Below are 24,602 nucleotides of genomic sequence, written 5' to 3'. Positions count from 1 at the left end.
GTTTAAATTCGGTGACGGTCAAATCAGGAAAGTACAACAACACTGTTATCAGTGGGGGCCCCTATCACCAGTTATCGACAGTAGAATACAACCAGACTGGAACATGTTCAGCAGTATCCAGGTTAAAGCACATCAGCTTTAACATCCCTGTCTTTAACACTAGAACAGATAAATAGCTATACATAGCTACAAAGCTCTATATATATAAAGCTGACTAACTGACATTAATTTCACTTTGAAATCATGGAAAACAAAACACCAAAACTTTAACCTATCCTTTATAATATTTGATAGTATTTGATATAACTTTGCATGTCCTTACTCATTTTAAGTTTATTGAACCGAACTGAGTTTTAATTAATGATTAATTGTTTCGTATGTTTCGTTCAATATTTCAAACCATTTTATATTCTTATATTATATATATTTTTAGCAATCCCACAAACAGTGCTCTTGGCTTACAAAAAAAACTTTTACTTTTTAACTTTACTTTTACAATTTAATAATGAACGGGCCAATAGAAATGCTTCGAAATGACTTCGGAATAAAATGTTAAAACTTTCATTAAATGTTGAGAATTCTCTGAAGTTACTAAATATATAATTTTTGTATTTTTTTGCACATGACAGTGATGATTTATCTCTATCTCTAATTGCAGAGTTAATTACAGCATGTAAAAAGCAATTGTATGTTTCATTTAAAGTAAAATCAAAGCAAAAAAAATAAAGGTGAGTTTGAGATGCAGCTCATTATTCGTATGATAATTTCATTGTATACAATTATAGAACTACACTAATTATAGTTTGTAGTTTGCACCTAATTAAAACTGTGTATCTAAACAAACAATTATGGGATTTTTCGGGGGCATTTGTGCACTGTGTTTAACAGAGAAGCTTTAAACCTGTAGGTTAGTTTTTTGTGTGCTGTGTCACAGGGCTTTCTGAATTGTAATGAAGCACGTTCCAGTCAGCGAGAGCAGAACACGTCTTTTATTTCCCTCCCTCACTGTCAGACCTTTCACTTCGCATCTGAAAATAACTTACTATGACAAAATAATGACTTCTGCTAAATCTCGGACTTGTCAGCTCTTAACAGCTGGAGGTGTTTTTTTTTTAAATATATAAAACTGTACTGTAGTCTTTTATCTCTAAACATACTTTGGCTCATTGCAGCCAAAAAGCCTCAGAATATTTTAACGTCTTCAGTCCACAGGATGTCTTGTTTTTCAAAATGCACCGGGCTTGTTTAGATTCTCCTCTTTACAGCTTTCTTTTGTTTTATTTCTTTTCATAGAGTTTTTTTTTTTTTTTTCATTTTAACAAGCAAACTTTAATATCAAAAACAGTTTTTAAATTAAAATGTAATTTATTAAGAGAAAAAAATCATTCAAAACCAATCTGGCCCAATGTGTTAAAAAGCATTTGCCCCTAAATTTTTTAATAACTTGGTTGTGACACCCATTTGGTATAACTGATAACTGGCAACCAGTCTTTCACATCTCTGTGGATGGATTTTGTTCCATTCTTCTTTACAGAATGATATTAATTCGGATACCTCCATCAAACTCTGACTAGTCCACTCAAAAATCTTCATTTAGTTTTTATTTTAAGCCATTCAGAGATGGACTTTTTGTGTGTTAGTGTGCTTTGGGTCATTGTCCTGCTGCAGAACCCAAGTACTCCTGAGCTTGAGGTCACAAACTGATTGTTGGATATTCTTCTACTCTTCGATTTTCTGGTAGATAAGACAATTCATTTTCCCATCTATTACAGCAGCAAATCAGCCCCAGACCACCACAACACTACCACCACCATGTTTTACATTCAGTATGATGTTCTCTTTCTGAAATTACTGTATGTGTAAGATTTATGCTGGTGTAACATGACATAGACCTTCCAAAAAGTTCTACTTTTGTCACGTCAGTTCACAGAATATTTTTTTTTACCAAATAAAAGTCCTGGGGATCATCAAGATGTTGGTAAATGTGGTAAAGGGCCTATTCAGCTTTCTAAATATTGTAGTTAATCACAATCTAATAATCTATCTTTTACTGTGGGTCAGTTTGGTTTGGATAGTTTTTTCCCTTTAATAAATTAAATCATCATTTAAAAACTGATTTTTGTATTTATTTGGGTTATCTTTGTCTGATATTTAAGTTTGTTTAATCTGAAAAATTTAAGTAGGACAAAAAGGCAAAAATAAAAAATAAATAATTCAGAACTTCGGAAATAATAAGTAAAGAAATAAGCAAAAATTCTACATTTCTGGATGCTGAATACAAAAAATAAAAACATGGTGATAACAATAATTTTTCAAATACTGAATCAGAAAAATAGTGATTTAACTTCCCAAATTTCACCATAGTTTAAAATCTCAGAATTGCAATTTACTTTCTTCCAATAATGATTTTGTAAAAAAAAAAAAAAAAAAAAAATCAAATCATTACTGGAAATTACAAATTTGAGATATTAAACTATGGTGAAATTTGGAAAATTAAATCACTATTTTATATAGTAAATAATTATGTAAAAAAAAAAGAAAAAGTGAAACTCTATATGTTTTTGGTACTTTTGGCAGTGTGAGCAGTGTGTCAGGTCCTGCTGTAAAATGAATTCTGCATGGTGTGGAGAGTCATTTGGATATTCATCCAAATAATCATCAACAATAAAATAAATAAACACTTAAAATAGATCACTATAAGTGTGTAAACATCTATATAATATATAGAGTTTCACATTTTCAACTAAATTACTGAAATAAAACACTTTTCAATGTTATTCTATTTTTTTTAGTAGATGCACTAGTATATATATATATATATATATATATATATATATATATATATATATATATATATATATATATATATATATATATATTTATGTAATGTAAAGAGTTAAATACCTGATATAGTGGAAAGGATGGCTCTACAGCAGCTCAGTGAGTTCCACAGTGAGTCTCCGGATGAGTTAAGTGAATAAACTCACTTTCATAGACCATCTTCACCCAGCACCTCTCACTCTCATCTCCGGACGCCTGTGTAAACACATCGATAGCGTCAATGTGAAAACAGGCCCGCTCCTTCCATTAGAGCAGTGCAAAGGGCAGCGGTGAAATGCTCACAATGGGAGATGCCTGGAGAGTGGCCAAAATAACAGAAACGGGACTGTAAAGTACTGTAAATGGCTTTAGTAAATATTTTTAGTAACTGAACTCCATTGGCAGTATATTTGTTAGTTATAAGTGAGGACTGACACTAGAATTGTGATATATATATATATATATTTTTTTTTTTTTTTTTAAGTCACATTTATACAAGCTATAAAATCACTGAATTACACAATAAGTCAATATAAAGCATAAACAGAGTATTACTCCAGAGCACAGCTTTATGACTTTATATAAAAATCGAATGGAACAAAATGGAAACGTTTTATAATAGCAGTGGCCTGAAGTAAAAGTAATGGGCGTTTTTTTTTTTTTTTTTTTTTTTTTTTTTTTTGGTTTTCCAATTTTCCATTTAGATATTATATATTGTTTTCTTTGTCTGCATAAAACTAAAGAAAAAAAAATTCCTAATAGAGGTACTGCTCAGGAATTACTTTAATAAATGACTTTTTTCTCTGTTTTTTAACCTGTAAAATGAAGATATAGAATAAATAAAGTTTTTAAAATTACAACAAAAAACAAAAAAGTGTCTTAAAGGAAAGTTTTATGGTCAAATGAGACAAAGATTGCATTATTTAGTCAAAATGACCATAAGGATGTTTGGAGGAGTAATGGTTAAGCATTCTAAATCGAGAACACCCAAGCACCCCCTGTTAAGCATGGTGGTGGTAGCATCCAACAGTAAATTGTTAATTAAAAACGGGCTGGTTTGAAAGCTTAGGGTTAGAGTTTCCATGTATATTTGCGTGAATATTTCATAATAAGAAAAAAGGTAGCCAAATTGTAGAGTTCTTAAAATATTAAGAAAAAGTATTTTCCCTCTACAGATTTATTTATTTTTTGCTTTTTTATATCTAAAAATGAAAGAATACTAATTAAGTTCTATTCATCAAATACCCAATTAGTTGCTTGGACCAATAAACTGTATGATTTTCTGTATGATGATTGTAAGAAATCCATTCAAAAGTGTCCGCAAACTTTTGTCAAAAAATTAAAACGGCTCTACAGGTCACAATTTTTTAGCTAGAACTACAAAATTTGGGCTATATTTTCTGTTAAATTAACGTAAAATGTATCGCCAACCTTCCACATACCAGCACTGTATCGCTTCTTAGTACTGGGTCTGTATGGAGAAGCTGCTGGATAAACCAGCTACTGGTCAAAGGCTTTCTCACCCATATTTAGCCTTCTCTGTTTGCCAAAGTTTAGCCAAAAGTTTTTTGTAGTTTTTATTGATTAAGCACCACTGCCTCAGAAAGCTGGAATTTATCTAAGCCTGCCATGATAAGGAGTTAAGCCCAGAAAGCACTTTTTCCAGATGAGCTGTCCTTCCTCCTTTTTTACTACACGTACAGGAAGCTGTGGGGGAGCGTAAACCCCGCAGCATCTGCTGCCAGATGTTATACATGGTGAATCCGTAATGGTGTGGGTAGCCCTCTCATGGGAGTCATTAAATCCAGTGATCGCTGAGCATGCTCGCATAATGGCCCAAGAATATGAGGCCATAAGATAGAAGCAGGTGTACCCTGTTGTCCAAACAGTGCTCCCCCATGATCTTCCTGCTCCAAGATGCTAATGCCCTCATATTTACTGCTGAATAAATTCAAACACCGAGATAAAGTCACTGGGTATTAAAAACGCCTGCTGGGAATGCATGCTCTTGATGCACAGCCTGAACTGCTGGCGCCACGGTGAACCCAAACAAAGTGAAGCATCTGGCAATGGCATCCTTAGCATCCTTGGATTTAGCAATAAATTGTGACCATTTTTGGAAAGCTAACTCCAAAAAGCTGTCAGGTAAAAACAATACTTGTACATCTCAAAAAATGTGAATAGAATCTCATTGAAAAGTTAACTACTGTATTTCAGCCAATGAAAACCCAAGTCTCAGAAAATTAGAATATTATATAAGACCAATCAGTACTTTTGGCAGTGTGTGGGCAGTGTGCCAAGTCCTGCTGGAAAATCAAATCCACATCTTCATAAAAGTTGTCAGTAGCAGAGGGAAGCTGTAAGATATGAAGTGCTGTAAGATTTTGTGGGAAAACAAAACTGCACTGACTTTAGACTTGATAATAAAACACAGTGGATCAACACCAGCAGATGTCAGACATGTATCTTCATCCAAACCACCACTGATCATCAGCAAATTTTACATTTCATTTAAAGTATATCAAGGGAGCAGAGTCTGGAGGAAGAGTGGAGAGACACACAGTCCAAACTGATCGAGGTCTAGTGTGAAGTTTCCACCAATCAGTGATCTGGCATCTGACTTCATTTGGATTTCATTTTCCAGCAGGACATATTTGGAACACTGCGCACAGTACTGCCAAAAGTACCAATTGGTCTTATATAATATTGTGAGTCCTAACATTGTCAGTCTGCCTGCTCCGGACTCTGATTAACAACAAAGACACCAAATCCCAGCATGCTCTCTCAACAGAGTTTCATGATTCTGCTGATCACGTGACGCTACGGCGTTCACACTCTCCGTGCTTCTGATTGCTCACACCTGGTATAAATTTTGTACAAATACCTCCCTGTTTCCATTGTTTCTTTGCTGGGTATTGAATCTAGTTCTCTATCTCTTCTACTAATGTATTTGTTTTGTTTCCTATTGTTATTGATCCTTTTTTAAAACCCGTTTTTTTAACTACTCTTTCGTCTTACCCTTTCTGTTGTTTGTTTATTTATGTATTTTGACCATTTTTTTTTGCCTAGCTCTTTATCTGTTTGGATTTACCGTGTATGACCATTTTTCCTGCTCAATCCACCAGTATTTTGTGTTTTATTGCTGTCATTTTGATATTGACCCTGCCTTTCTCTGCTACTGACAACTTTAATGGAGATGTGGATTTCATTTTCCAGCAGGACTTGGCACACTGCCCACACTGTACCAAAAGCACCAATTGGTCTTTTTATATAATATTCTAATTTTCTAATTAGAATAATTTTTGGGTTTTTTTTTTCAATGGCTGTAAACCATAAACATCATCAACAATAAAATAAATAAACACTTTAAATAGATCACTCTGTGTGTTTAATACATGTATATAATATATGAGTTTCACATTTTTTTTAAACTGAAATAAAGTAACTTTTGAATTTTTGAGATGGACTAGTAAATGTGACCACAAGTATTCTCAAATATTTGCAAATATTATAATCAGAATAATTAATTAATGTTTGGAAATATAAAATTTGATGTTAAACAGTGCTATTGATCATAATAATTGAAATCGAAAAAATTAAAAGTAATGTATTAACATATAAAAAGCCTTGTACTGTGTACACTAAGAAAAGTTAGTACAGATTTGTACTTAAAAGAGTACAAAGCTTGTCGCTGGGGCTGTACTTTATATTGAGGTACAAAAAAAGTACCTTTCAGTGAAAGTCCTTTTTTGTACCCATGGTTTTTGTGCCAATAAAGATTATAAAAATTATAAACATTATCATCAACTGAATATGGCTCAAAAACTTGATGATCCAAAATTGTCTGGCTTTCAAGTAAAAAATGTGCAATTAAAATATATATTGTTTATTAGTGCAGTGATACAGAATACTGAATGTACCCTTTGGCTGCAGGTTAAATGGTACAAATTTGTACTTATTGCTGTTAGAAATTACTTTGTACTTCAGAAGGAACAAATCTGACCCTGTAAAGACCAATATTGTACCTTTGAGGGTACAAATAAGAAGAATGTACCTTTGAGTACAAAAAAGTACTCAAATCGTACCTCTTTTTATTTGTTAAAACTGAGTACCATTTTTTTTATATATATATCCTCCTGAGACCTGAACATTTATCCTAGCTATTTGGGATAACTACGACCTAAGAAGTATAAAACTAATCTTTGTCTTTTTACAGGAAGTAATTTTTGCAACAACAAAAAAAAAACAATGTCCTCATATGGGGACAGGAGTTTATTTTACCATTAAAAATGATCCTTGTCATTTGGGATCGGAAGGACACAATTGGTGCCAAAAAGGAAGAAAACAAACTAGTTTCAAACATAGAAGTGGAGGACAATTTTTACCTGGCCCTATTCTGTCTGGAATGGCTGTAAAAACCTTTGACTGGGTTTCCCGCATTTTTTTTTTTTTCAAACAATTGAGTGTAATGTTGTCATGTTGTGACAACTAGATAGTACGGGCAGTGTCTCTGTATGAGGCCAAAGAGTCAATGTTTAAAAAAATTAAGTATCATGGTGCAGAAAAGCAGAAATGTAATGTCCTCATATGAGGACACTGGGTCTTAAGAGGATATATATTTTATTTTTAAAGCACATAGTTCAGCTTCTGTTCACTCAAACCCACACTCACCTGAACTAGCCCTAGACCACACACACACACACACACACACACTCACTCACTCATCTTTTAAATGAAGTGAACACAGAAAAAAAGGGGTCTGGAAAGAAAGAGAGGGTGTTGAGCTCTTATCTTTCGGACACATATTGCACAGACAGAGTCACAAAAAGCTCTCCCGAGAGAGGACCAGATTATAAATGTCTGCCATAGCTCATTTAGAGCGGCGCATTGTTCCGGCTACTGTTACGCTGCGGGAGGAACAAAGCGTTTATTAAACTCCACCAAGTCTCCAAAAGAGCCTAATGAGGTGGAAATACTATTCAAAATGTGAACTTCACTATTCATTTTCCGAATCATATACTGAGCGCTCTAATGTGCGTGTGCGCACCGTTACCACAGGCCAGGATTCAGTCTTAATTGACTCATTTGTTTTGCCCGCAGTGTGTCCATGGAAACAAATTACGCTGGAAATGATGTAAAACAATGTTTAAGTCTCTATTCTGTGTTATAATGCAGCGGACAGATCGAAACATCGCTATTCTGTCAGAACTGTCCACCACCAGAACCATGTCTGGGGCCACATAACACATAAAACATATTAACTTCCAATATTTAGTCCTGAATTAATACCAGCCAGGTTCAAGATTGTCCACGAATTCATATTGTCATATTTTAATTTAAGTATCATATCATTGTAGCATCTTTCCTGTGATTCATTTCCGGTTTTAGAACATGTCCTTGTGCATTTAACCTCTTTATCTGCCTTCAGGGAAATTATAGGGGCCATTCAGTTAAATAAAGCTCACTATATGAGTCTCCAGAGGGGTGTTAATACATAAGTGTGAACCTGGCTAATGCTACAACTGAGGGAATGCTAATTAAGTTCTGTATGTACGAAATTGAATCACTGAGATCGTTAAATCTATACCCAATTAGGTTGCTTGTACTTTTTGGAGCGATACATCGTACGGTTTTCGCACAGCCGACATTTTTAGGCTTGGACATTTTCCTTAGAAATCCGTTCAAAAGTGTCTGCAAACTTTTATCAAAAAAAAAAAAAATCAAACAGCCCCACAGTTCACAATTTTTTGCCTAGAAAAACAAAATTTGAGTTATGGTTTCCGTAAAATTAACGTAAAATTTCTCACCAACATTCGATACCACACACCAGCTCAGTCCGTGCATGAAGCGTCTCTCTCTGTATAGCTCCACAGTACTGTGTCTGTATGGAGGAGCTGCTGGATAAACCAGCTACTGGTCAGAGTCTTCATTGTTTATGTGCTTTGGGTCATTGTCCTGTTGCAGAACTCGAGTACACCTGAGCTTAAACCAAATTAAACTATCAGACCTGAATTATGTTCCAGTTATGGAAAAAAAAATACGAATGCTGTTTTCTGTCTTTAATGCACACAAAAAATTCACTACCACCCTAGTATTTTTTTCCTAAACATGATAAAAAGTGTTCTTAATCACAAGGAATTTGTAAAAATAAGTAGCTTGTATTAGTTTGCCTCATTTGCTCTATAGTGCTGATATGTCCTAATGTCTGAGTTGCTGATTTCTTTTGTCCAGTGCAGTAGGCGGGGCTAAGCTACTGTTTCATTGGCTGGTTTATGATCTATTCTAATGGACCAGAGGTCTAAATTAGTGTTTTGTGTCAAAAAAAAAATTCAAACGGCCCCACAGGTCACAATGTTTTGGCTAGAACAACAAAATTTGGGTTATGGTTTCCGTAAAATTAACGTAAAATTTCTCACCAACATTCGATACCACACACCAGCTCAGTCCGTGCATGAAGCGCCTCTTCCTGTATAGCTCCACAGTACTGTGTCTGTATGGAGGAGCTGCTGGATAAACCAGCATGTTGGTCAAAGGCTTTCTCAATCATATTTAACCAAATGTTTTTGGACACAGCTCTTTCTGACCAAAGTGTTGGCATTCCACCATTTAGTCAAAAGTATTTGGACACTGCTCTGTTAGCCGAAATTTAGCCACATGCTTTACATTTTTCAATGTAATTAGCACTTTTTAACATTTTTTCAAGTCAACTCAAAGTTTGTTAATGTTTTTTTTTTTTTTTTTAATCCATTGGCTTTAAATTAAATAGAAAGTTATGAAAATGTAAAACTATTGGTAAGATTTCTTTTTTATTGTTAATATTTTATATAGTTTAACTTTTTTATAGTTAACAACATGCTATTAGCTAAATAACAGTAGAAACCCTGAGTGTTTCATTAACACAGGGCGCTATCAGCTAGCGGTTTGTCCCACGTAGCTTGTTTTAACACAACAAACATGCAGTCTGATATACTCGCCTCTGAATGGTGAAAGAGCTAGTGCTTAGGTTAGCGGCTAATGCTAATGCTGATGCTAATGCTGCTGGAGAAACTTCACTGAAACTACTTTATAATGCTGTACTTCAGCAGAGTGGCTTTACTGCTCCTAAATACCTGACTGGTAGAATTTATATATAAGGCGCACTGTTGAATCTTGGGAAAATTATAGCTTATGTGTCCCTTAAAGTGTAAAAATATGGTATGTCACAAAATATTTAAAGAAAGAGAAAATGTCCCTCCAAACTTTTCCCTGGCACTGTAACTTTTTGACATTTTGACCTTTGTTCTCTTTGTAAGAATTAAATAAAATTTATATAATAATAAATCCTTTCAACCGCAGAAGTACAGAAATATTAATAGCGATAGCACGTTATTATTGTTGTTGTTGTTGTTATAGAAAATATTTATATGAGTATTTGGTGTGGAATTAATTCCACGGCTGACAGGGTCTCGATAAACGCCCCCTTCACTCAGAGGGTCCATGCAAAGGAAATTAATGCTACGTCAATCAAACCTTGATTACAGCTGACCCCACGCTCCCCCAGCACTCCTCCAATAGTCGGAGTCTGACACTTCATTCGAGTTTCTTTACTTCTGTGTAAAATCTGCCGGCTGAACTCGTGCACTTAATGATAGGTGGGGTGAAAATAGTGGAGTGTGAGGGTACGTGGGAGGCAGTAAATTAAATATCTGTCTCTGGTGAGTGGGGTGAGGGAGTGAATAGAAGTGCCAACACAGAAATTAAATCTAAGACTGGCATTTCATTATTTTGTCCATCCCACTTACACAGCCTGAGAAGGCTGATAGCTGAGAGACTGAGGTGCAAAATCAGTGTTTTTTTTAATTTAATTTTTTTTTCACATTAAGCGCGTACCTGGAAGCTCCCAAAGTATATTGAAATATGTATGTATGAAGGAAAAAAGATTTCTACAGATTTCTTTTGTTTTTGCTTTCTCAAATGTTCCACTTCAACTCTTCTAGTGATAAAACTCCTGCATCTGGACTGCAGTTGAAAAAACGTAAGGAGCAGTGAGTTTTTTTTGTTGTTGGGCTTTCTCGGTCACATGACATCATCGTGTTCAGTAGCTCCTCCATTTCCACTCGCTGTTGTGTTTTAACAAGGATCTCCGTGGAAACGTGCGCCCAAAGTAGTGTAATCATTGTACGTGGCAGTGGACAAACTGCTATTTATTAAACGTGAGCTGACAAAACTCAGAGATGTGCCTCTGGACGGGACTAAAATTACCACGGAGTTCAGAGAAAAACAGTATATAATTCAGCATGACGGGAATAAAATCACTGAGGACCCCCTATAAAAAAAAGAGAATAAATTACACCAGGACCCCCTGAGAAACTAATACCATCCGGATAGAGCTAAAGATAATCTGACTAAATATAAAAAGCTCTTTTTAAATGATAATTTTATTTATTAGAGGAAAAAAACAATCAAACCTAAAGCTAAACTTATAAAAAAACAGTTTGATTGTGCCACCCTTGGAGGCAACAACTTTAATAAAGTTTTACTGATAACTGGCAACAAGTCTTTTATCTCTCTGTTTAATTTAGACACATTGGAGGGTTTTTTAAGCATAATTGTCTTTTTAGCTACTCAGAGGTGGACTTGTTTGTGTGCTTTGGGTCATTGTCCTGCTGCAGAACCCAAGTACACCTGAGCTTGACCCTTTTAGACCTGAATTACGTTTCAGTGATGGAAAAATATATGAATGCTGTTTTCTGTCTGTAATGCACACAAAATAAGACACTATTTCCATACTACAAAAATCTATATCAAAATAAATACAATTAACTGATTACAATTTTATTTCTAAACATGATAAAAAGTGTTTTAAATCACGAAGAATTAGTAAAAATAAGCTTGTATTACTTTGCTTCATTTGTTCTGTAGTGCTGACATGCCCTAGTTGCTGATTTGTTTTTGTTTTTTTTTCGTCCAGTGCAGTGGGCGGGGCTAAGCTATTGTTTCATTGACTGGTTTATGATCTATTCTCGTGGACAAGAGGTCTCAATCAGTGTTCTGTGCAACAAAACCTTTAAAAGAAGAAACCACATGATGTCCATTGTGATTGGGCACTACCACCACCATGTTTCACGTTCAGTATGATGTTCTCTTTATGAAATTATGTGTTAGTTTTACACCAAACGTAACAAGATACACACCTTCCACAAAGTTCCACATTTACTTTCATTAGTATACAGAATATTTTCCAGAATAAGTCCTGGAGATCATCAAGATGTTGGTTGGCAAGAAGCAGCACTTCACATGAAATTACAAACAGTTTACTTAGCTAATTAACCTCCCAAAAAGTGGACATGACCATTACTGTAGCACAGCTGACCCTCTGCTCCAAGGGGCTTTTCAAAGGGGAGTTTTTAATCAATCGCTGAACAGCTGAACACGCTTGCAGGAGAACACTAATCGCTAACACTCATCCACTACAAGCCTACACTGGCTAGCATCACACTGAATGTATGGGGGGGGGGGCATCCTATTTACTAACAGACCCACTCTAGTGACTGGATCACCTTTCAGGTTCCTAGAGTTTTTACTAAACTGGGAAAATCTGCTTTTAGCTACAGAACAGCACCAGCGAACTGTAATTCACTACAGGAAACACTAAAACTCAGCTTGCTGGTGTAACTAAATCATTTTAAACTTTTAATATCCAACCACCTTCAGACAGCCTGTAACTGTTTAAGTTGACTTTTATCTTTTACCTTGTTATTTTTTTTTATGATTTTGTCTTTTTATTTATCTAATTCTTTTTCTGTATGTACGAAATTGAATCACTGAGATCGTTAAATCTATACCCAATTAGGTTGCTTGTACTTTTTGGAGCGATACATCGTACGGTTTTCGCACAGCCGACATTTTTAGGCTTGGACATTTTCCTTAGAAATCCGTTCAAAAGTGTCTGCAAACTTTTATCAAAAAAAAAAAAATAAATCAAACAGCCCCACAGTTCACAATTTTTTGCCTAGAAAAACAAAATTTGAGTTATGGTTTCCGTAAAATTAACGTAAAATTTCTCACCAACATTCGATACCACACACCAGCTCAGTCCGTGCATGATTTTATGTTTTACTATTTAGCCCTTTTATTTATTTTATTCATTTCATCCTTTTATTTGTTTTGTTACTGCTTTCACTTTTGGCCTTTTATGTTTTTTTTTTCACTTATTTTCTTCCTTTTATTTTTGTTTATATATTTTTTACTTATTATTATTATTATTATTATTTATTTTAGTTCCATAATTTACTTTTTATATAATGTGATTATTTTAGTCCTTTATTTTTTTACTGTGTTTATATTTCTTTATTTTACGGTTTTACCTCTTTGTTTTATTGCTCTACATTTTAGCCTGTTTGCATATCCTTTTATTTTGAATTATTTAATTTTTTCTTAATGAATTCTTACAATGTTTGCTTGTTTTTATAAATTAAACTTAAGTTTCAATCCCATTAATTTTATGTAAGCTCGGTTAAATTGAAAATGAGGGTTACCCTCAGTGCATCTACTGAGTGAAAATAAAGGTTGATTGATTGATTAATTGAACAGAGAACAAGGCATACTGTTTATTATCATTTTTCCAGTATATGGTGCAACTGTGCAGTCACAGATCAGACAAAAACAAAAAGCAAAAGAGAAAATAAAGAAAGTTTCATGTGTTTGGATGCAGAAGGAGTTTCATCTGGTTCAGCTCTCACACACGGCTCAGAAGTCTGTCGGTTTGAGCTGCTTCTGAGGTATTTTCGGAGCTCTCCACGGGAGGTCCAACTTATTTATTGATTGCATGAATAAATCACGCTCTGTGTTTAAAGGCCTTCAGACCTGTACACAGAAACAAGGCTGTTTTCTGTTGCATCTTAAGTGCTGCAGTTACTGTACATCTATTTTAATTCTTTAGACTTTTATTACTCTATATGTGCCAGAATGTAGCCAATCCACTATAAAGGACAATGACTACAGGTGTTGGACAATGAAACTGAAACTCCTGGTTTTAGACCACAATAATTGATTGTGGTGACGGACAGTTCTGGTGGAAACAGGAGAGTTGAGGTGCACATTGAATTCTGCCGTGATTTGATCAGCCGTGTTTTTATGTTTTTTGGATACAATCTGGGTTAGCACCCGAAAAACATCCCTTTCAGACAGCTTCCTCTTACAGCGTCCACAGTTAATCCTGTTGGATGTGGTTGGTCCTTCTTGGTGTTATGCTGACGTTATCCTGGATACCGTGGCTCTTGATGCATCACAAAGACTTGCTGTCTTGGTCACAGATGCTCCAGCAAGACGATTGGTGCACCAACAATTTGTCCTCTTTTGAACTCTGGTATGTCACCCATAATGTTGTGTGCATTGCAATATTTAGAGTAAAACTGTGCTCTTACCCTGCTAATCAAACCCTGCTCTTACTGGTGCATTAATGTGCAATTAATGATTAAAGATTGGCCACCAGGCTGCTCCAATTTAGCCATGAAATCTCCCACACTTTTTTTTATGTACTTTTTATATAAATAAAGCCACAACTATCTGCCATGTTGCCAAACGTATACTATATTATATAGATGTATTCAACACACAGAGTGATCTATTTGAAGTGTTTACTTATTTTATTGTTGATGATTATGACTTACAGCCAATGAAACTTCATTATATAAGACCAGTTGGTACTTTTGTCAGTGAGGGCAGTGTGCCAAGTCCTGCTGGAAAATGAAATCCGCATGTCTACAACAGATTTTCCAGCAAAACACTGCACTTTAGACTTTAGACTTGATATGATGACATGTCTCTTCAAACTATCACTGATCATCAGTAAATTTTACATTTCATTTGATAACTTTTATGAAGATGCGGATTTCATTTTCCAGCAGGACTTGGCACACTGCCCATATTGCCAAAAGTACCAATTGGTCTTATTTTTATTGGTTATTATTGGGTGTAAGCCATAATCATCAACAATAAAAGGAAATAAAGGCTTAAAATAGATCCCTCTGTGTGTTTAATACATCTATATAATATAGGGGTTTCAAATTTTGAACTAAATTACTGAAATAATCTAAAGATGCACCTGTAGGTAGGAGTCTAATACAGTGGAGGTTGAAAGGACACAGTGTTTACACCACAAAAAAAATTACAATCTAGGACAGGATGTTTTTAGTACATTATTTGGACACAGCCAGTCACTACAGAGTACTTTGTTCCAGACGTCATTATTCTTAGAATTGGTCATTAAAAACAGCAGTGTCTAATCAACATGGTTCTTCAGTTCGGATGACATTGAGGGCTCCATTTAAGCAGCACCAAAAGAACAAGTGCTCGTCCCACATCCCCACATCTTTTAATAAACGCAAGAAAAGAAAACAGTCCTTGTGCATGAAAAGAATCCTTAAACATCTTAATAACGGCCTTCAGCCCCCGGAAAAACACAAACAACCCAAAACAAACAGGCCTCGTCTTTTTCTTGTCTTGCCATCGTGACACAGATAAAAACACTGTAAGTCCTTCCAAATTAATGTAACTCAATTAAGGAGAGAGAGCCAAGAGTAACACAAGCTAACAAAAGGGTTACGTTTTTTTAAATCACAGAAATTTTGATCCAATTATTGTATTTATTACAAACATTACATTTATTAAGGCACATGTTGAAATGCATGATCCCTTCACTACTCACCCCTGCTCACCACTGCTTGGTACCTAAAATTTGTTTAAATGTTCACTACGACAGATTTAGTGCTGTGAAAGGCTATTAGCCATTCCCCTGCAGATTTCTATTGTTTTTCAGATTATTATTAATTATTATTATTATTAATTAAGACACATTGGGGGGTTTTCAAGTATGATCATCCTGTTTATGGTCATGCCACAGCTTCTTCATTAGACTTTAACTTGGCCACTCCAAAATGTTTTGTTTTTTTTGAGCAATTCGGATATGGACTCATATTTTGGATCGTTGTCCTGCTGCAGAACCCAAGTATGCCTGAGCTTAAGGTCACAAGTATAGTAAATACCATGATAGAAAAACAGTAAAAGTACACATGCTGTAAACATTTTAAATTGTCGTTTAGTATTGTTTTAAATTTAAAAAACTCCCTTCATATTACTTAAAAGCTATATAGATGTTCCTATATTAAATACAAGCTAAATGCTAGGTCTACTAATAGCAGTTACTAATAGGCATACTGCAGTTTTACCACTTAAAAATGTATATATCTATATATAGTTTTAAAATGTTATTGTATTATTTTCAGTACATCTTAGGTAATACTAAGACAACAGTCAAACAATCCATTACATATGTTAAGACATTAATTAATAAATATGATATATGTGAATAGATTCTGGTATATATAGGTTGCATAAAATGTAACATGAATAATTTAACTTACAGTTCTTCAATAAAATCCTTTAAAATCAGTGCAGAATACTCTAAAGTTTGGAAGTGATCAGTGGAGGAGATTTCACCAAAGGGGGCCATCTATCATTTTAAGAAAGTGACAAAATATGATTTGGAATTATGATTTGGATTTAACCCACATAATTAAATATTTCAGGTTAATCAGGAAAAAGAGTTTATTATTTGGTATTTTAGGAAAGTGACAAAATTGTGTTTGGAATTAACCTACATCATTAAATATTTTATGTTTGTCATGAAAAAAAAGCTTATTATTTATCATTTTAGGAAGGTGACAAAATCATTAATCATGGTATCATTAAATATTTAATGTTCATCACAGGAAAAACGTTTATTATTTATTGTTTTAGGAAGGTGACAAAATATGATTTGTAAATGACCAAAAGTCATAAAAAAAATCAGAAAAAAACGTTAATTATTTTTTTTTATTAAAAAAGATATAAAAAAATATAATAAACTCGCATTAAAAACAGGATTAAGCACACATCACATGACACGAAATCAAATCACAAATCTCGCGAGAGAAAACGCGACCCGCCCCTGTAAAGCTGAACGGGAGACCCCTCCAGTCCCTCTTCTCTCTGCTGTCCACAGGCAAGGTAACGCCGCGCCTCGTTGCTCTGCCTTATAAACTCTATTTTAAACGATTTACGTGCTCGAAACACATCCAGAACTGCGTCGTTATTTTATTAAAGGTCTTATAACTCCTCGCTGATGGTTACAGTTGTGTTATTTGAGCTCGGAGCTTGAAATAAGTGTTTAGTCGCGTGTTGTGAGCGCCTGCTCTCAGTGGCTGTGGTTAGTTAGCATCGGGGCCTGTGTTAGCATTAGCTCTGATTCAGCGCGCCGGTGTTTAATTTTTTGTTTAACTTTTTATAGCTTATGTAGACAGTTATGACATTTCAACGGGCTTTACAAGCATTATTTCACATTCGTAGTTTGTTTAATTGGCTGAATATTATCAAATTCTGTTTTTTAGATGTATTTTCATTGGAGGAGATTTGGTTGCTGTGTTTCCTCACACGCATGCCCTCATGTGTGGCTATGGCGATTAGCATGCTAGCAACGCTTACTGGCTAGCGCTCACTTAGTAACTAATTTATTAATTTGATTTATTAACAACATTTTAAAGCTGGTACGTTTATCATATGTTTAAAACATTTTAAAGTTAAAACTACCCGGTTATGTGCGTCATTTGAGTTTTCCAACTCTCTATCGTTGTATTGGGTGGGAGTTTGCTAAGCTAACTAGCTTTATTGGAAACGTTAGGTTCATATCAAATCAAGCAAATGTTCATGCTGTTGTAGGCCTGTCAGAATAATTCTAATATTTTGGGTTATCGAATAATATATTGGATATTGTCTTAATAATTTTAGGTGACTTAATAGTCCTTGTATGTTTATACACTAAAAGTTCAGCAATGTTGTAGTTTATTCAGTGGCACTGATTGGATGCATATGCGCATTGAAAGGGGAGTGTAGTTTATACATCTTGCAGTCAAAGTTTCTGTGCTAAAGAGAATGAATATTATGGCAATAAAAATCGCTAGGATGCTGTGCCAGATCTCAGTGGGATGCTAACTTGTGCCAGCATTTACCATCATTAGTATGGCTTTTTAAATTGATATTTTTTTAGAGCTTTCTCTGATTACTTTTATTTAATTTTTTTAGTTTAACAGAACAATGTTCTCTTATGAGTCATTATTTATCACAAGGTTTATGGCTCTGTCCTAAAAGACTAGGGATGGGTTGGGTGATTTTTTATCTTTGGGTACTTAAATCAGAGAGATGCTATGCCAGTAATTAGCATCATAACTACCCTTTTTATTGATTACATAAATAATTTTCTGAATAAAATCTGAAAAAATAATTTGAGGAGGATAATTTAAATTTAAATTATTACAAAGTCAGTGTTATTGCAATAACTTATGGGGTGATATTAGGGCAAAACACTCAATCTTCATGTATGAATTGAATGTCATCAGAGTACATGGCTCTGTCCTGACATTTTGTTTGTGGTTGCATCAATCAGTGGAATGCTATGCCATCATTTGGCATCACAAGTGTCATTATTTTACAAGTAAATTATGTAAAATAAGGTTAAATTCATGCCACAGAGGGTTAAATTGTTTTAAAATGTTGGTAATTTCTGGAACAGTGTTTTAATGTGTGTAGCAATATAAAATATTTTTTTAATGCTTACATTAAAATAGTTACCAATGAAATATATAAATAAGTATGCAAAAGAGGGTTACATTTTATTTAAATTATTCTAAAATGCCAGTGTTCAGTGGGGTCATTTCTGGGGCAATACATCCTCCATACAGTCATTGTGACAGGCCTGCACTGGACTTGTGAATGAGACGCTAAATCCTGAATGCCTTTTTCAACTATTGTAACAATTCAAATGTGTAAATGAATTTGATTTCTCTAACTGTCTGCAATAGGAAAAAAATATGAATAAGCTTCTTACTGAATTTATCTGGTTCTGTTTTGAATTTAGTATCAATATTTAGAATTTGGTCTTATGGGTTAAGTTGATTAAATGCGGCAGGCTTTGTGTTTAAGTTACTTTATCTAGTATGAGAAAGTACTTGAAAATCTGTATCTGCTGGTGAATTTTGTTTAAAAAAAAATAAGTGATGAATGTTTAAATATCTACACATTGATGTAACTTAGCATTTTTATCATTGTCCAGCTTAAATGTGACTAGCTTTTTTAATAGTGTTTGCTGTGCCTTTACTGCAAGTTTCTGACGTTATCTTAATCTGTTTTAAAGATGCCAGGCGGTGGTGTAACAGTCAAAGACGTCAACCAGCAGGAGTTTGTCCGGGCGCTGGCAGCCTTCCTGAAGAAGTAAGTCCTCAGTGTCTGATGCTTTTACACATGATATCTAATGACTTGGTGTAGAATCTACTTGAAAGGACTGAGACCTCAGAAGTCCTCAGACTCTAAAGCGCTTTGTTCTTCTAAAGGTCAGGAAAGCTGAAGGTGCCAGACTGGGTTGACATTGTCAAGCTGGCCAAGCACAAGGAGCTGGCCCCCTGCGATGACAACTGGTTCTACATTAGAGCTGGTGAGTGTTCTGCCTTTGAGAAAGCTAATTTATACTGTGTAGGTAGAAGTTTGTTTACTTTCTGCTTCCTTAAAAGATGGGATGGAGAAAAAAAATGTGCTGAATGAATCAATAAATAAATAAATGCAGTAAAAAAAGTAGGAAAAAGGAGATAGGAAGAATTGATGCTAGTAAAAAGAAAGTGAAGTGCATCGTTATGTGTAAAAAATATATATATATATTTTGAAAAGGGAGAGAGAGAGAGGACAAATGGGTGATTGACAAGTAAAAAATGTAGATTGGGGATGGAACAAAATGGATAGAAATAAGAAAGGGTTTATAGGTGGAGAAATAATGGGGAGGGGTGGGGACATGGCAGTGTTTAGGAGGATGGAGAAGAGCAGGTATGGTGTCAAACTCAATAAAAGTGCAGAAGAACGTGTGTTAGGCACTTGAAGACCATAAAGCATAGTTATGAGAATTGGCTACAGTAGCTACAGATGACTTGGTATTAAAGACTTGCTTTAACCAGACACATGGCATCTCTTCCATGCTTCCATTTCATTCCTACTGGGTTTATCCACTTGTCTTTGACAGGAAAAGAATATAAAATACCTTTTTTGTAAAAAAAAAAAAAAAAAAAAATCAGGGAAGGTCTTAAAGTTCTTATCGCATCTTAACCTAAAACATCTAATTTAAGGGAGGGAGGGATTAAAAATATGGCAGGTGTTTTAAAAATTGGCAATGGAGGAATGGAAAGTGTGTTATTTTTGTTTTTTAAAAGGTGTAACAATTGTCTATCCTTTTATCCCAGTTTCAGCTGACATATATTTTTTAAAAGAGCGCATGATTGATGGGGCAGCTTCCACTGAAATGACCACTGAGCTCTATAGTTTTCCCACACCATTAGGAGAACTTGTGGAGTGGAGTGATTCACTTAATAGTGTGTTCCACTGTAATATTGTCTGACTTAACTAGAGGGTCAAGGCAGCTGTTGTAACTATAAAGCTGTGTGTGAAACCTCAGTAATGGTGTATTAACTTACCATCCTAATTATTATCTCAAGCATTTATTATATAGAAAAAGTATCAGTGCTGTGGTATCAGTTTGAGCCAGTGGCGTGTTTGGAAACACTCTGCAGATGGATTAGCTTATCAAGTGCTTATTAGACAGTGCAACACTTATAACATGTAAGCAGAGCCTGTAATGGATACAGGAGGGAAAAGCAATTATTGGCTTACCATTTTTCTGCTTCATTTTGTTTCTAAGCTACATATAAATTATGCATTCGAATGTTTCTTTATTCGTGGGTTTGAATGAAGAAATATTTCAATGATCGTCTCAAAGCTTACTCATTTCTGAGAGTATTGAGTTAAAAAAAATTGTGCAGCAGGGTAGAAAGTGAAATCTGGCGTTTCATACTCTTCATATCAGATGAGTGCTTGCTGCTATTCGTGGTTAATCTTCTTGTGTATATTTTAGGATCTGACTTGCAGCAAAGCTTCTCGCTGAGGTTCCCCAGCTTGAAAATTAAGCTTTCAGAACTAGAATAATTTGGGCAGTCAGCATTTATGGCATTTTACAAATGGATGCCCCTATTTTGAACGCTGTGGGTGGGTTAGATTTTGTTCTGCAGTCAGACAAATTAAATGCTTGTTAGAAACTGAGTGACTCCCATCTGGAACTGCCATTTCTCATGACTTGAGAACAATTAGTCAATAACAGCAGTCTAAATTCCTGTAGATACTCTGTATTACTCTGTACCAGTACAGTTTTTACAGAACTTAAAATTGCTTGGTACTTTTTCTTGCCGGGTTCGTACAGTCATGCAAAACCTGGAAAATATTCAATTCCAATTTCCAGTCCTGGATAAGTTTTGGAAAAATAAAAATACTACATTTTGGAAAAGTCATAAAAATTTGGATCTGACACACATTATTATTAAATTCATTTATTTTAAAACTACTATAAACGATTATAGTTTTTGTTGATTTTTTGGGGGCATTTATTGTCCATGTCTGCATTGTTAAAAATTGTATGGTCATGAAAATTTGCCTTAAAGGCATGGAAAAGTCATTATAAAAATCTTGGAAATTTGTTGGTTAAGAAGTGTATGAACCCTGTTCTACTGGGTGAAGTACGACTTAAAGATGTTTGCTTGGTCAGTATGAGTCTGCTAATTGTAGAACTTTAGAAGAACTTGTACTTGACTTGTTAAATCCTGTAAAAAAAAAAAAAAAAAACATTTTTGACCAATTTACCTGCATCTTCCTGACCTTTCTGCTCTTGTTCCTCCCTCAGCCTCCACAATCCGTCACCTTTACATGCGTAGTGGTGTCGGCGTGGGCTCCATGATCAAGGTCTACGGCGGCCGTAAAAGGAACGGAGTGTGCCCCTCTCACTTCAGCGTGGGCTCCAAGAACGTTGCCCGCAAAGTGCTTCAGGCCCTGGAAGCCCTCAAGATGTTGGAGAAGGACCCCAATGGGTGAGTGCCGATAGCTGCCTGTATTTTAACACAAGTGTTTGACTAGATGAATTTCCAGCAGTATCTGGAAATTTGGATGAGTGTACTTTTGAATTACAGGGAGTTGAGTGTGAGCGTATCCCTTCATTAGAAGTGTGCCGTATTGTATATGATATTGCCAACGTTTTTAATATGGTGAACGATATTATACCCTGAAATATGGCGCCATATCGCCCACACTTAATTATCACATCAGGGTCCTATTTGTCTTTTGCTGGTTTTAGCAAAAGTAAAATTCACTGTTCTTATTTCCCATTATAAATCTTCTAGACAGATTATATCTGTCCAGTATCATTTATTTGACTTTAATCCTGGATATATGGAGATATTTGGAGTGCATTGTTATTAAAAGTCTGAGTCTTTTGTTGCAGTATTTCTTTTTTTAATTCAGTGTTTTGTCATATCACAAAGAGTATCATTACCACTGGAATGCCATTAAATAGTGTGATTTTAGGGCCGTATCTCCCACCTCTACGCTCCACAACCCTCTTGTTTTTGATGCACCTTTATCACCTGTTTTTAGTATATTCCAATGGACACCTACTATTTATATCTGAAGTTGTTACAGTACTAGACCTGTAACTGCTTTTGTCTTTGACAGTTTATTGTGCCAGAATTAATTGCTGTAATCAATATGGCCATTTTAAGACTTATAATGAAGTTATGCCAATTTTTAAGAGCAGTGAACTATTAAGAATATTCTGACCTCACGCTATTGGTTCACACAAATGTGCTTATGTTGCTTTAGTAAAAACAATAGGCAAAAACATTGGTAGTGTCAATATATTCAATGATTAGTTGATTAATTGATCATGTAATTGTGACAGGCCTGTGTTGCATGCTTAATATATACTGAAGCTTATCTGAAGAGTTTCTCTCTCTCTAACCCAAAGTGCTTTTTCTTCTGACAGTGGGCGCAGACTGACTCCACAGGGCACCAGGGACCTTGACAGAATCGCTGGTCAGGTAAAGACCCATCTCTTCTCTCTGGCTTATCTGGTCTAAACTCTCTCTCCAGGCCTGACTGAAATCCTAATTTTAGCCGCTACTGGTTACCATAATATCTCATAGCTCAGCATATGCAGTTAACCTGCAGGACTCAATTTTGCATAGTAATTGGGGTGAAACTCACCAAGTTTTTTTAAAGGCTATAGAAATCCAATTGGCACATCAGCATTCTGCTCGAGGGAGTGGGTCCAGATGCACATTTGCAATGAAAACCTGGATTCCGCAGTCATCCATCACTCTAAGACCCTAAGCCGGGTGTCCCAAGGCTTCAGAGAAAGTTTCGTCCGTGAAGAGTAACTGCCTTCGCAGGCACAATAACTGTCAAAGTTGTGAGCCTCGAGAAAGAGAAACAAACCTTAAGAAATTCCCCCCACACTCTTAAAAAAATAAAAAAATAAAGCCTGAGCTTCCGCTCGGCCCGTTTGCCGCAGTTGGCCCCTCGCTGCCAGCCGCGCTGCTGTGACAATCCAAGGCTGCGGGAAGTAAACAAGCCGATTGAATTTCATGCTGGCTGAGCAGCCATATGGCGGCATTTTTATTCCGCCTGATCCCAAATAATGAGCTGAATTCAGATCAGCTAACCTGATTTCAGCAGCATATATTTGAACCCCACAGCCAGGCCTGGCATTTCTAGCGCTGGCAAGTTTATTTAGCCAGTGGGTGCCAGCATGTGCCCGTGCACATCCTTCAGTGCATTACTGATGATGACCAGGTTGCAATAAAGCAAATTGGCAGTGATAACTGGGTTGGACTGGATAATTTCTCTGGGGTGTTTATATATTATATATATAATTTAATGAATCATTTAATGAATGATTTGCATTGAGCGTGCCAGAATGTTTAACAAAGAGTGAAGGCCAGCAGGGCACATGAGCCAGTCCTTTTTTTTTATTTTTTTAATGGTCCTCGTTGCCCTTCCAGCTTTTATTTGAGCTGTGGTAGCAGTTTGAAATAAATTGTCCCTCCTAAGCAACTCACGCTTGGCTCTCTTTTCTGTCTCCTCCAGGTTGCAGCTGCAAGCAAGAAGTCTTGAAATGTAAAATAAAGTTTGTGAAATCCAAAGCTCTTCTGTGGTGCTTCTTTTTTTGGTTACAAAAGAGTTTAGTTTCTGGAAATCTAGCTGTCTGCAGGATTTTCTCGTTTCTCATTCAAACAAGAAAATACTTCAGAGTAAAGTAAACACTGGATTATGAAGGATTCTTTTTGCCTTTGTTATATAGTTAAAAAAAACCATGTTAAAATATATTCTCTGAACAGTGTCGCAATGGCTCACAGAAAATGATGAACAAGTACGAGTTCTGTTTTAACCATATTCAATGTTTTTTTTTTTTTCTTTGCTATTTCTCTTAATGAAGGCTGTAGTTTGTCTGTTACATGTGGACTACATCCAAGATGTGGTCAAATTAAATAGTTAAATCTTATTACGTTAAAATTAGGGTCATCAACATTAGTGTGGAAACATGCAGTTATTCTGGATTTATTTTTAATTTTCTAACACAAATCGTGACCGTTGGCTGCCCGGTGACTGGTTGGCAGGTTTATTTAGTGATCATACCGACACTTATGATTGATTTCTGAAGGATTACTTTTTTGTTAATGGTCATTCTCTTAGTTGATGGCACATTTTTCCTCTAAATTGTTCGACGTGGAATATGGAGCTACACTATGGTCTTGTCTAGCACATTTACAATACTCTAGTTTATAAAACATCAAACTGAAATAGTATAATACAGTACATAAACTATCAGCATTTAAAAAAAATCGTTT

General features: G+C 35.3%; 1 protein-coding gene across 2 annotated transcripts; it reads left to right on the top strand.

The window, feature by feature from the left end:
- Window positions 1-16,790: 16,790 nt before the first annotated feature.
- Window positions 16,791-23,897, top strand: rps19 (ribosomal protein S19). 2 transcript variants are annotated; one of them, XM_007231140.3, is made up of 6 exons: window positions 16,791-16,848; window positions 19,028-19,104; window positions 19,224-19,324; window positions 21,605-21,788; window positions 22,739-22,793; window positions 23,842-23,897. In XM_007231140.3, exons 2-6 carry the CDS (start codon window positions 19,028-19,030, stop codon window positions 23,866-23,868), a joined length of 444 nt encoding a protein of 147 aa, XP_007231202.1. In that variant the 5' UTR covers window positions 16,791-16,848; the 3' UTR covers window positions 23,869-23,897. The 2 variants fall into 2 exon arrangements, with proteins under 2 accessions (XP_007231202.1, XP_022529962.1); XM_022674241.2 differs by having other exon boundaries at window positions 16,848-16,944.
- Window positions 23,898-24,602: the final 705 nt, after the last annotated feature.

Source organism: Astyanax mexicanus, chromosome 6 (assembly GCF_023375975.1).
Source record: "Astyanax mexicanus isolate ESR-SI-001 chromosome 6, AstMex3_surface, whole genome shotgun sequence".
Lineage (NCBI taxonomy): Eukaryota > Metazoa > Chordata > Actinopteri > Characiformes > Acestrorhamphidae > Astyanax > Astyanax mexicanus.
This window is presented reverse-complemented; position numbering and strand designations above follow the sequence as displayed.

Bases quoted from the DNA above. Each gene is read 5' to 3' on its own strand.
- rps19 (XM_007231140.3), top strand. From the start codon at position 19,028: ATGCCAGGCGGTGGTGTAACAGTCAAAGACGTCAACCAGCAGGAGTTT. The intron at 19,325-21,604 runs GTGAGTGTTCTG...TTCCTCCCTCAG, and splicing joins CTGGTTCTACATTAGAGCTG to CCTCCACAATCCGTCACCTT. The intron at 21,789-22,738 runs GTGAGTGCCGAT...TTCTTCTGACAG, and splicing joins TTGGAGAAGGACCCCAATGG to TGGGCGCAGACTGACTCCAC.